The sequence below is a fragment of the Rattus norvegicus genome, chromosome 7 (assembly GCF_036323735.1).
Source record: "Rattus norvegicus strain BN/NHsdMcwi chromosome 7, GRCr8, whole genome shotgun sequence".
In the NCBI taxonomy this organism is placed as follows: Eukaryota; Metazoa; Chordata; class Mammalia; order Rodentia; family Muridae; genus Rattus; species Rattus norvegicus.
The window spans coordinates 19,949,137-19,961,293 of record NC_086025.1 but is presented as its reverse complement, the minus strand read 5'-3'; the positions used below and the strand labels follow the sequence as shown (position 1 = coordinate 19,961,293).

Sequence of the window (12,157 nt, the reverse complement as noted above, 5' to 3'; positions counted from 1 at the left end):
GGCTAGGTCACTCCTGACACATGCCAGCTTAGCACCTGTGTCTCTGGTAATTCCTTCGCCTCGGGTTCCTCATGGTTGACATGGGCCGCACACAATACTCAGCCTTGGGCTCACTGTGATGGTGGCATGGGTTAACACACAGGAAGAGCTTAGACCTCCACGGTAAGTTTTCAGTGAACGTCGTCAGCTTCCTGTAATAACAATTATCATCATTTTAGCTGCAGTAATTTTCCTGCCATTTGTCTCGTTCTAATTAAAATCAAGGACCTCAGGAGCTGGTAAACACTTGTGACGTTCTTCCAATTATCTGTTTACAAGCTCGTGAGTCCTGTGAGCCCAGCGTCTTCCTCCCTCCCCTGGAGCTCCTAGGTATGGGGTCCGAGGCAGTGGGCACTGGCAATGCTCGTCCAATCACATGGAGTGCGGCTTGATTGAAGGGAAGGGGGAAACCCGAGGAGGCCGTTAGAGACAGCCAAGCAAGAGGAAATGAGTAGGTGGGTTTTTCCGTGACTGTGATCCCCAGATGGGGACTCCTTTTTCGAATGTTGCTATTGGTGCATATCAACCACACATACGGGGTCTCATCATGACCCAATTCTGTCACTCTTTCTGCTCCACCCCACCACTGGTGAAGCCCCTCCCTCTTTCCAAACAATCCCTCCTCTGTCTCCATGGTTTTCGTTTTGTCTTGAATGACCCAGTGAGTCTTGTTAGAGTTGTTTACAGGAGTATGGGCGCATTACCAATGGATATACCACTGAAGAAAATTTCTTCCCCCCAGCCCCCACCCAGAAACACATCCTCAGGGAGTAGCCAGTCCTCCTGAAACCCCCAACACCCTACTCCGTGTGAAATGCTGACAGGTCCAAGGCTGTACAGATCTTTTTTAAAAATAGCTGTCTTCAGACACACCAGAAGAGGGCATCGAATCCCATTATGGATGGTTGTGAGCCACCATGTGGTTGCTGGGATTTGAACTCAGGACCTCTGGAAGAGCAGTCAGTGCTCATAACCACTGAGCCATCTCTCCAGCCCAGTGGTACAGATCTTGAACCACAGCTACTATGAGTGTATGAGTACAACAGCCATGTCTGCCTGAAAATCAGAGTCCCTGATCCGTCCAGCACACACATCCTTTCCCTGGAATGGGAGCTATGAGATTGCACAAGGCAGCCTTTTTCAGCATTGCTAGCATCTAGCAGAAGAAAGGTTGTCTCAGCAATGAATCAATCAAGTCCGATGACTCCCAGAGATTTACACACACACACACACACACACACACACACACGTTCAAACACGAACACACAGATCCTGTACATTAGAATAACATGCACAGGTTCGCACTTGCTCCCCTGGAGGCCTCTGTGATCTGTGTTCTGGGGTCTTGCCCTGTTACCCTGATGTCACAAGGCTTCCTTCGGCAGCTCTGGGGATCATTAACCCTTTGAATGAACTTGGCCGCCACACTATAGGTAAAGGATCCTGAGTTTCTCTGTGTATTTATATTTGCCCTTCTCCGAAAGAAAAAGAAGAAACCCAGTTAAATTTCCATCTTCGATAAATAATGGATAAAGCCTTGGTATGAAGATGCCCACGCACTTCTGATTTAACATTTCTACTTGCCTGATCTGCCAGCGCTAGACAAGTTCAAAGCCCACATGTACTGGGCTGAGAAGCCGTGAGGCGTAGCTCCGTTCTGTGCCTAGGATGTGGATGCCATGTTTGAAGCTAGACCCTGGGGTACCCCCATCCTCTCCCACCACAGCTGTGTAGCTGAAGGGCCTCTGTGGTCTTGCCCCACCTCCCTCAGCTCCTGGCACACATTGCCCAGGGGTTAATGCCCTAGAATCATGGCCTCTGTGGGTAGCCTCACACAGCTGGCTTGCTGAAGCACCTTGCCGCCTCTCATTTCATCTAGCAGGTTCTCCGGCTTGTTCTGTTTTGAATGTAGGGACTCCATCCTGTGCTCTGTCCACTCCCATGTCTGTCACTGGCATGGACACAGGCAAACGCCTGCTCAGAAGTCCGCAGCCGAGTGTGAGGCGTCAGTCGAGTGAACAAGGAAGCCATAGATTCTGCCTTTGGGAGATAGGGTGGCACAGTAGATCCAAAGATTGACGCTACTCTGGTTCAAATCCAAGCTGTTACCTGTAGATGGGGTGGCCTCAGAGAGGTTCCTCATTCCTGTGTTTTGTTTGTTTGTTTGTTTGTTTGTTTGTTTGTTTGTTTGGAGGTTGAAAGTCCCTCAGAGGAATTATACCTACCACCACTCACATGAAACGTTAAGCAGAGGACCTAACCTATATAAACAGTGCCTAAATGTTTGCATAACGAAACAATTCTTAGCTGAGGATGCTACTGGCACACTGAAGGACCAGACCGGAGTGCAATAAAGACAGGACTTAGAGCCACCAGGAAACGGGAGCGGTGATAGGGGGGTGGGGGTTGGAGTTGTTGGTTGGTTGGGATTTTTGAGACAGGGTATCTCCATGTAGCCCTAGCTGTCCTGGAACTCACATTATAGACCAGGCTGGCCTCGAACTCAGAGATCCACCAGCCTCTGTCTCCTGTGTTCTGGGATTAAAGAGTGCCGCACCCCTGCCAGGCTGAGGCAGTTGTTTTAAATGGGAACCTAGAAAGGAAATCCGCCGCCGCCGCCGCCGCCGCCGGGAAAGCAAAGGAGGAGCTCAGGGGGGCTTGCTCGGACGTTTGATCTCGGGGACCAGATCCTGGGGAAGAGCGGCTGCACCCACGTGACCATCTCTCCCTCCACCCCCCTCAGGGCGGACGACTGCTTTTGCGCTTCTCGGAAGCTGGACGCAGTGGCCATCGAAGCCAAGTTCAAGCAGGACTTGGGCTTCCGGATGCTGAACTGTGGACGGACCGACCTGGTGAAGCAGGCAGTGTCTTTGCTGGGGCCGGATGGAATCAACACCATGAGCGAACAGGTACCAATCTGCTCGGACCTCATCTCCTCGGTGCTTAGACTGGGCGTGAGCAGCTGATGGGACACAGGCTCCCTCTGCTGATGGATTAAAAAAAAAAAACTTAATGCCCCTCCTCTCTCTCTCTCTCTCTCTCTCTCTCTCTCTCTCTCTCTCTCTCTCTCTCTCTCTCTCTGTTAGTGTTTGGGGTTTTTTGTTTTGTTTTAATTTTTTTATAAAAATACACTTGGCCATCTTTACGGAAATCTCCCATGATTGTTGCAGCTAAAATCTAAAAAGGAATGAAAACCAAACCTGTTCCAGCAAGGAAATAACGCCACCAGCTTGGCCATCGTTGGTCTTTAGGACTCTGCAACCTTCACGTCTCTTTCCTGGCATGTTTAAGTCTCTTCTCTGCCAGTCTGCTGTTGGTTCCAGACAAATCTAGGCCATGCACACGGTGCTCTTAGGGTGGGTGTGTTTAAAGACACCGGTGTCAGTCTGGGAACTGTAGGGCATCACCCAGATATGCCAGCACCACCCAGATCTGGTACATGAGAGGTGACCACGAGTCCCAGAAGGACTTTGGGGATGTGTGGCACCATAAACAGTGAGAACGGACAGCCGTTCTCAGTGTGAACCCTGAGCGCTGTTACAAGGGACAGGTGGGGCTGTCCCTCCAAGGGCAGCTCTTGCAAAGAGTTCCCGTGAAGGGGAAAGAAGGGACGACTTAATGACCACTAATCCCTTTCTTGGACAGCATCGGGGATCCTCAATACACAACCATGTGTATCTTTTATGTTTAAAACCAGGGACTTTTATCTGTTTGATTTTTTCAGTATTTTATATTCCAGACACCTTACAATGTCATTGAATATTCTTTTGTAGGTCTCTTTTAGTATCTATATAAAGTGATTACTGTTTATCTATTAGCCAGCCCCCCCCCCATGTCAGATATTTAAAGGGTTTATGAACAGTGCTGAGCTAACACCAGATCTTTGTTCCAATCTCTATTTCCTTGGGGAAACTCTCCTTTGAAACGGAAGTGTCTCAAACGCACCAGTCTTTCCTGAATTCTCAGTCTTCGGTTCTCCCCCCACCCTCCCCCTAGGAGTCTGAGTCTTTGCACACCTGTGGTTATATATGTATTCCCTGCAAACCACTTTCCTTTTGTCTGCTTTTTATCAACATTACTGCTTTTTGTTGGTTGGTTTGTTTACTTAGAGGAATCCTCCCTATGTTAGGGCACAAAGTCCTTTCACGTAACGAATGCATCTCAATGTGTCGTTGACTTTGGAATTCTGCCTATAATTTTTTTCAGTTGCACAGCACCAGTGCTAGAGTGCTTTTCCTGTATGATGTACTTCAACACGTTTGCGCCTAGAGACGGATGCAGAAACCATCTTGGCGTCGCTTACGATGTTAATTCTTACTGGCTAGCTCTACTAAAAGCTAAAGGTTATATTAGCGTGTAGTGTGAGGCAAGGCTGTAGGGCGAGCATCTTCCCAAATAACTTGCCTTCACGACCCTCTGGATGGAGAGCCCCACCCCTCCCTCCTGCTGGCCGTGATACTCGGTTTGCGATGAGCAGGAGTCAGAGCATGGAAGGTTTTCCTGAAGGTCTTCCTGCCTCGGTTGCCTTGTGCTGGTATAGAGTGATATCGGAGAAGACGTCAGTGAGAGTGGCTATAGGGATATCCAGTGACCTTTGGCTCTGTCTGACCCAAGGCTCATAGAGAGCAGCAAGGACACCTTATCATATTGTGAAGGGTACAAATGTCGAAGACACTGCATCCATCATAGTTAAATACTCTAGGGGTGATATCACAGAATCCAGAAAATTCCCGTGAGCCCCACCCCTAGCCCATTCTGAAGAGCCACGTGTTGTAAAAATCATAGGTCTGTCATCTCGAGCAAACCCTCCAAACTTAAGCCAGGATTGAGGCTAAGAGGTGACGTCACCTGGTGACGTCACCTCCCTTCACTCCTCCACTGTGGTTTCCAGAGTGTGGGAGGTTGTGACCCTGTGCGCGACAGGGCCCCACATTGACTCTTTCGCCCTGCCAGAGTCTGAGTCCAACAAGACGTTCCACGTGTTTGTCGACTGACCACAGCCACCTTGTAAACGTCTCCATCTCTGGTTTTAACCACCGCAGGGCATGACCCCCTTGATGTACGCCTGCGTCCGTGGGGACGAGGCGATGGTGCAGATGCTGCTGGATGCCGGAGCTGACCTGAATGTGGAGGTGAGGGTGCAGGGTGCCGCAGGTCTTGCCAGCCCAGACTTTCTCTTCCCAGTTGCCTTCACATCTCACCCTTACAGTGGCTGCGGCCCTGGCAAAACCACCCGGCCCCAGCCAAAACCCCAAGTAGCTATGCAAAGTCCCTGTGCGTGCTTCATTTCCAGAAATAGCTGTAGCTATAGGGACCTCTGGATTGCATTGAATGAGCAGCTCCTAGCTCCGACTACTCGCACATTCTAGCCCTTTCCTGATGCCTGACTAGAACACGCTGGGCTGACTGTCCTCCTCCCCCCCCCCCGGCCCCGCCCCCCGCCAGGCTGAGGTTTCCCTCCTCGCCTCTCCCGTCCTCCCCAGAAGCCCACTAGCTCACTTTGCTGACCGAGCTATCTCAAGGCTGCTGGGACGTAATACACTGGGCTGGAAGTTGAAGCGCCCCTCCCTGCGGGCTTCAGAATCAAGACAGGCTTAGGTTCAAGTTCTGAAACTACTACCTGCTTTGAAGTCTGAGAAGTGGGGTGACCCATGAGATGGAGGAGAATCCCCGATGCACTCGAGATTGGGAGGAATCAGTACCGAGCAGAGTCACCTCGCCAAGGTTAGGGGTTCCATCCAAAGTAATTGCTCCAGACCCCTCTGAGGCCCAAACTAAGTAGAATCTCACTTTTTTTCTTCTTTGCTACCTGAAGGGCCTGCACGGGCAGCACTTGGCAGTTGCAGGTGTCAAGGACACCGGCGAGCTGCAGCCTTCAATCAGCAGCTGCTGGAAACCTTTTAGCCTCAAAATTAGATGCCCTGGCAGTATTACCCTGTGCTGCTATTATTATTATTATTATTATTATTATTATTATTATTATTATTATTTTATATTCATCTGAGCAACGCAGGCAGTAAACATAGCTCTGAATGCAAACCCATTTTGGACCTTACCAGTTTCGCGTTACTCAGGGACTGGCTACCCTGTTAAGGGCCACTACACATCACAGAGCCCTTCAAGGTCCTCAGCTACAGAGGAGGTCCTTTGAGCCTTCTCTCCAGCCCCTCCCATGAGTTTTGCTCGGTGCCTTTGTGTACTTTCGGGACCCTCTGGCCACGGTTACATGCCCTGAGGCATGCTAGGAGAGCGCCATGTGCAGGTGTTAGCCCCTGGTCATCGGTTTCCCTATTACCTCCCAGTTTGGTGTATATTCCAAGGCCTCCAAAACCCTATATTTCATTATTTTTTCATGGTGTGTTCAGGGCCACCTCTGTGCCTGTGCTGTCAGCTACATGAGGGCCCTTGACAAGTAGGGAGCCGGAGAAGATCCGTGAGCAGAGTGGTAGGGACATCCGCGCTCAGACGAACTGTCCTGACTGTCCGTCTCCTCTACTGTGAAAGCACAAAGCAATCCCACTCTTCTTCTGGGAATAGCTGCCCTCTTTGAGTGAAGTGTGGCTTGAGTTTCGGTGACATTTCAAGCTATGTCACTCCCTGTAGCTCTCAGAACCAACCCCTTCCTTAAGCAAGAAGAGAAAGAGAGACAGACATAGAAGCTGGCTCACTGGACCACATTTCCGAAGCATCCCTGTGAGTGAATAGTCTTTCAAGAGGGGAAGAAAAGGCACAGGACACAGTCTCAAAAACCTTCCCCTGCCCACGGTGCTAATGTCCCCGAAACATAGTCCTCCGGTGGCCTGCTTTCAGAAAGCTACACCTCTCCTAATGAACATAAACAGGACCATCCCCCAGTTCCGGCATCAGCTCGCTCCCCTGGGCGATTTCCCCTGGGGTCTCCAAACAAGGAAAATCACTACCTGCAGTCACCACCCTCTCCCAAGGCACCTGCCAGGCTGTCTTTTTTTGGTACCTTCCTCCCCCGAGTGCCTGGCTACAGATAGGCTAGATGCTGCAAGCCTGAATATTTGTGAAGGTCACATTTTGAAAATAACTCCAATTTGTTTATAGGTTGTCAGTTCTCCTCATAAATATCCATCCGTCCACCCCGAGACCCGCCATTGGACGGCTCTGACTTTTGCTGTGTTACATGGACATATTCCTGTAGTTCAGGTATTAACGTATTTCCCTATCCACATCCGACCGTTAATTGTAACCTCCTCCATGACGCAAATCTAATTCTCTCCCAGCATGCCTATCTCCCTGAGCGATTCATATTGGTTAATTGCAATTCAGTGCATATCCGTATTTTATAATGAAACCGTTATACTTAATATCTATTTGGCCAAGCGTTAACCAATATGAAAACGTCACGCGCCTACATGCAGCCTCACGTACAGAGTGATGGGCCTGTGGAGTTCTTCCTTGTTGCTCTGAGGCGGGACTTCAGCTGTTGTTCTGTGGATTGGCCCCTTTTCCTTGTCTTAACATGACTGTGAGACTTAGCCAGGGTCAACACCTAGAGGGACTCTTCCCTCGGGTGTGGCCCTGGTGCTCTGTAGACTGGGAAGAAGCATCCAGACCAACAAGGGGATGTCTGAAAAAAATGCACTGGTGTGAGTCTTGACTCTTGAGAACCGGCTCCTGGAGGGAGGTCTACAGGAGTCCCCTGTGTCTTCTGAAACAGCTCCGAAGGTGGTGACACGCCTGTAACTGCGATTCTTGGAGAGTATCGTTGTCACGTTTTCTTTGATGGTCAGTGAATAGACTTAAGGCCCTGATCTTAACTTGGTCTTTACCTGATCCGAAGAGGGAGATTGGCATCCAAGACCAGGACCACACCCAGCCCCACTTCGAGTATTAGCGCTTTTGAGACCGCAAGAACATGGCTCTTTAATGTGACCTGAGAGCATAGGGTGACAGGGACAGCTCAGCGGTGTTGGCATTTCACGGGGACCTTTGCTGTTTCCTGGCTATGGGGAATCCTCATGACAAACCCGTAGTGGCATTTCAGGAGGCTGAGTGTGTGATATGGCACCCTCGGGGATGGTTTCCGCTTGTAGACCATCAACCTCAGCCCTCTCCTAGCAGAGAAGAATCTAAAAGGAGGGGAGTCGGTGGCTTCCGGAGACTGCAGACAGCATCCCTTGATGGACAAGGGTATCCTCAGCCATTCATTCAGGAAAGGGGCCAGCCGAGAGCCAAGCAGAACTTCCTGGTAGTCAGGCTGAGTCCCTGCAGCAGATCCAGTCCTGGGGCTGTGCCCTCGGTAGGTAGGTAGTGAAGATGAGGGATTCTCCCCCGTGTTACATGTAACATGCAGACAGCACCTTTACCGAGAGCGGTGAGCCGGCATGAGCAGAGCCTCTGCCTCCTTTAGTAAGCTCTCATGTCTCAGAACATGCACTGAATGAAGGCAGGAGAAGCAAAATTTCTGCAGCCTTTGCTACCATACCGGATCTTGCTGGCCAGAGAACTAACTAAACACCTCGCCTGACCTCAGAACCATCCAGGGAGTTCTGGGAGGGATTCTCGCCCTGGCTGGCCGAGCATGTCCCCGGAGTCATTTATAACTCCTGAGCTTCGGTGGGTGAAAGGCGCCATTTCAGTTGCCCTCTGAGGCTTGTGACACAGACCAAGCAGTGGAGACTTGCAGCATTTGGATGCTTCTTCTAGAAACCCTAATATACACCTAAGGATGCCCTGGACAGCCTGTTAAAATACAGGCTAGTTCAGAGCGTCCAGGCTGGGGTCCAGAGACGCAACCCTTCTAACAAACTCTCTAACACGTTCTCGTGCATGGACCACTCTGTGGGAAGTCTGGGGTTCTGGAAGATGGGAGAGGCTCCTTTTCTGAGGTAAAGTTGCCTCGGTGCACATGGTAATTGGCCTGGGGGAAGGGGACACTAGTGTCTGACTGATTTCTACCAGTGCACTGCTGTCTCCTCGTCATGCGTGCTGTCCAGGGGTCTCAGTGACCACTCTTCCTCTGCAGCTCCTCCTGGACGCTGGGGCCAAGGTGGAAGGCTCGGTGGAACATGGCGAGGAGAACTATTCAGAAACTCCTCTCCAACTCGCAGCGGCTGTTGGTAAGTTAGCAGCTCCACCTCAGATCTGGTGTCTCCACTGTGGCCTTTGATGTGCCTGTGACTAGTTTTTGTTTTGTTTTGTTTTTGTTTTATTCTCTTATGAAATCCCCTTCTCTGGGCTTGCAGGAAATTTTGAGCTGGTTAGCTTGCTGTTGGAGCGTGGTGCGGATCCCCTGATAGGAACCATGTACAGGAATGGAATTTCCACAACCCCCCAGGGTGATATGAACTCTTTCAGCCAGGCCGCAGCCCATGGACACAGGTAGGCTAGGATGGGCCAAGGCCGCCAGGTCCCAAGTGGTGCTTGTTAAAAATGCAGATTCCCAGGCCTGCCCCAGACCCATTCTCCCTCTGGATGTGGGGCCCAGGAAGTGGGCTGGCCCAGTCTCCAGACCTAACCAGACTGCCCTCACTCACAGATTCCTGACCAGAGCTAATTCCCTACACTACACATGCATGCAGACCACCGACATGTTCCGTTCACTCTCAGCCAACTTTAAACACAAGGATGCCTCACTCTTGGCCAGTGTGGGTCAGAGCGCACCACATCAGTTGCCCCGGCGACGACAGGGTTCTTCACGTCTGCCCATGTCCTGTCGAGGTTTCTTTCAGATTTTATTACACATTACCCCAAGGAGAACAAATTTACCAGACTAACACTCAAAAAGGCCAGAGTTCCAGACCCTTCTGAGTATTACCCCTCCTCAAGTTGTCCTCCTCGAAATGTGGCCAGTCCTACCCCACCATCTCCTTCATTCCCAAAGCCCGTCATCCACAAAGCCACCGAGCCTCATTCCCGATCCTGAGTGAGCAGCTTCCTAACCGCACCCCCACCCCCCAATGTGCCCCTGCCCCACCACAGCCACTGCCATCTCTGAGTGTCTTCCTCTCTGGGTTTATGATTGACAGGAATGTGTTCCGCAAACTCCTCGCTCAGCCAGAGAAGGAGAAGAGTGATATCCTGTCCCTGGAGGAGATTCTGGCTGAGGGGACTGACCTGGCAGAAACAGCCCCGCCCCCCTTGTGTGCCAGCCGCAACAGCAAGGCCAAACTGAGGGCCCTGAGGGAGGCCATGTATCACAGCGCTGAGCACGGCTACGTGGATGTCACAATTGATATCAGGAGTATAGGTCAGTCTGAGCACCATTCACTACTAGACATAACATGCGAACATACACACACACACATGCATGCACGCATACATGCACAAATGCCATGGGGTACACACACACACACACACACACACACACACACACACACACACACACATCACAGGTCTCAGGGAGCTTCTCCTTCACTGGTTAGAGCATTTCCAACGCTGACCCCACAGACACCAGCACCCTGCCTGCCCTGGGGCGCCACGCTTAGATCATGTTGTCCTGGTTCCCAGATTCTGCACCTTGAGCCGGATACTTAAATCACCTGGGGAGCTTGTCTGAATACAGATTGCCAGGTCCTGCACCCGGAGGCTCTGCTGTTGAGGGTCTGGATGAATAAAGTCTGGAAATCTATATTTTTAACAATCACTCCAGGTGGTTCCCAGTGGTTGAGGACTTCCTGTGTAGAACACCCAACGCCACTGACACAGAGTGACCGTCAGGGCGAGGACAAATGCCCCCTCATTAGGACTTGCCCTCTGAGCCAACAGGAACCATTCTGGCGAGCAGCAGTTTCTTCTTGTGAGAGCGAGTCCAGATCTGTCTCATCGGTGTGTCTGGGGTTCGAGGCTAGGCTTGAGCCAGTCTTGTAGCTCTAATTTGGCAAGGAAAGGAACAGGGAGTCATGGAGATGGGACCTTAACACAGCAAGCTGGAAACCAAATAGAATCGGGTGTTCGGAAAGAGCCATTGACAGGTTGACCGTTCAATATATGGGAGATTTACACGGTTGCCCTTGAGAGTCTACTTTGAGTGAGTATGAAGCTTGGTCGGAATGATCCACCTGTGCGTTTCAAAAGAGGTGAGGGGTGCCCTCCTCACTTCATGTTTCAGCAACCATTTGCTGAGGAGACTTTGTTAAAGGAAAGAGGCCCCATGAGGTGCCACAGATAGAGCTGTTTTACACAGGGGACCGGTAGGGGTCCCCTTGCATTTATTAAGTTGTGACTGGAGACGCTTAAGTCCTTTGGTTTCTTAGCTCTCATCTGCGTGTGGCTGTGTCATCGCATCCTGGACAAGCTGGGTCTTCCCCGAGTCCTTTTCTCCCCAGTGAGTAGAAGGAAGACTGTGGACTCAGAGGCCTAGCTACATACGAACAAGTAATTAAAAGACTCTACTCAGTGCTAGGCGTTGGCGTTGCAGGAGGCAGCCCCCTGATAATATGAGTAGCCTATGTAAGCAGAAGAGAATGAGTCGTGACCTTCAATTTCAACTTTCGCAAGTCTTGCCTGTATTCACTGAACACTCGTCCCTTGGTCTCGTAGCTTGGTAACGTCCTAGACAAAGGCCAACTTCGGGGGTAAAAATACTCCTGTTCCTTGGTTGTTTTCTGCCCTCCCCTCACCCGCCCTCCCCTCCACCCGGCCTTCCCCCCTCTGTCCAGGTGTCCCCTGGACTCTGCACACGTGGCTGGAGTCACTCCGGATTGCTTTCCAGCAGCACCGCAGGCCCCTCATCCAGTGTTTGCTCAAGGAGTTCAAGACTATTCAAGAAGAGGAGTACACAGAGGAGCTCGTCACCCAAGGCCTGCCCCTGATGTTCGAGATCTTAAAAGCAAGCAAGGTATGGGGAGGGTGGGCTGGGGAGATGAAGCCATTGTGGTGGTTACATCAGAGTGAGGTGGAGGCTCACAGATCTGGGTGGTGCCTTGCTGGGAACCGATGGTCCCTAACTTCCCTCCATCACAGCCACAGGCGACGAGAGTATCCCAGCTGCCTGCAGCTACTTGTACAATCACTCGTAGGGCAACTTTTGGGCTGAGCATGTGCTATACACCAAGGTACTTGGGCACCAGGGCGGGTTAGGGGCCTTTGATTCACAGAATTTGTACTCAAGCCAGAGAACAATACCAACTCATGTGCTGTAGAAGCA

General features: G+C 51.0%; 1 protein-coding gene across 8 annotated transcripts in view; it reads left to right on the top strand.

The window, feature by feature from the left end:
• Abtb3 (ankyrin repeat and BTB domain containing 3) overlaps window positions 1–12,157 on the top strand; it is a 276,858-nt gene that overhangs the window by 238,447 nt on the left and 26,254 nt on the right. For 3 of the 8 annotated variants that reach the window (XM_039080069.2, XM_063264585.1, XM_039080071.2), the window contains 7 exons: window positions 2,783–2,948; window positions 5,082–5,171; window positions 7,111–7,212; window positions 9,035–9,128; window positions 9,255–9,390; window positions 10,038–10,258; window positions 11,670–11,848. In XM_039080069.2, the coding sequence (XP_038935997.1) occupies window positions 2,783–2,948; window positions 5,082–5,171; window positions 7,111–7,212; window positions 9,035–9,128; window positions 9,255–9,390; window positions 10,038–10,258; window positions 11,670–11,848 (988 nt within the window). The remainder of the gene's footprint in view (window positions 1–2,782; window positions 2,949–5,081; window positions 5,172–7,110; window positions 7,213–9,034; window positions 9,129–9,254; window positions 9,391–10,037; window positions 10,259–11,669; window positions 11,849–12,157) is intronic. The other 5 variants (XM_063264583.1, XM_063264588.1, XM_039080070.2 and 2 more) reach the window with 3 other exon arrangements.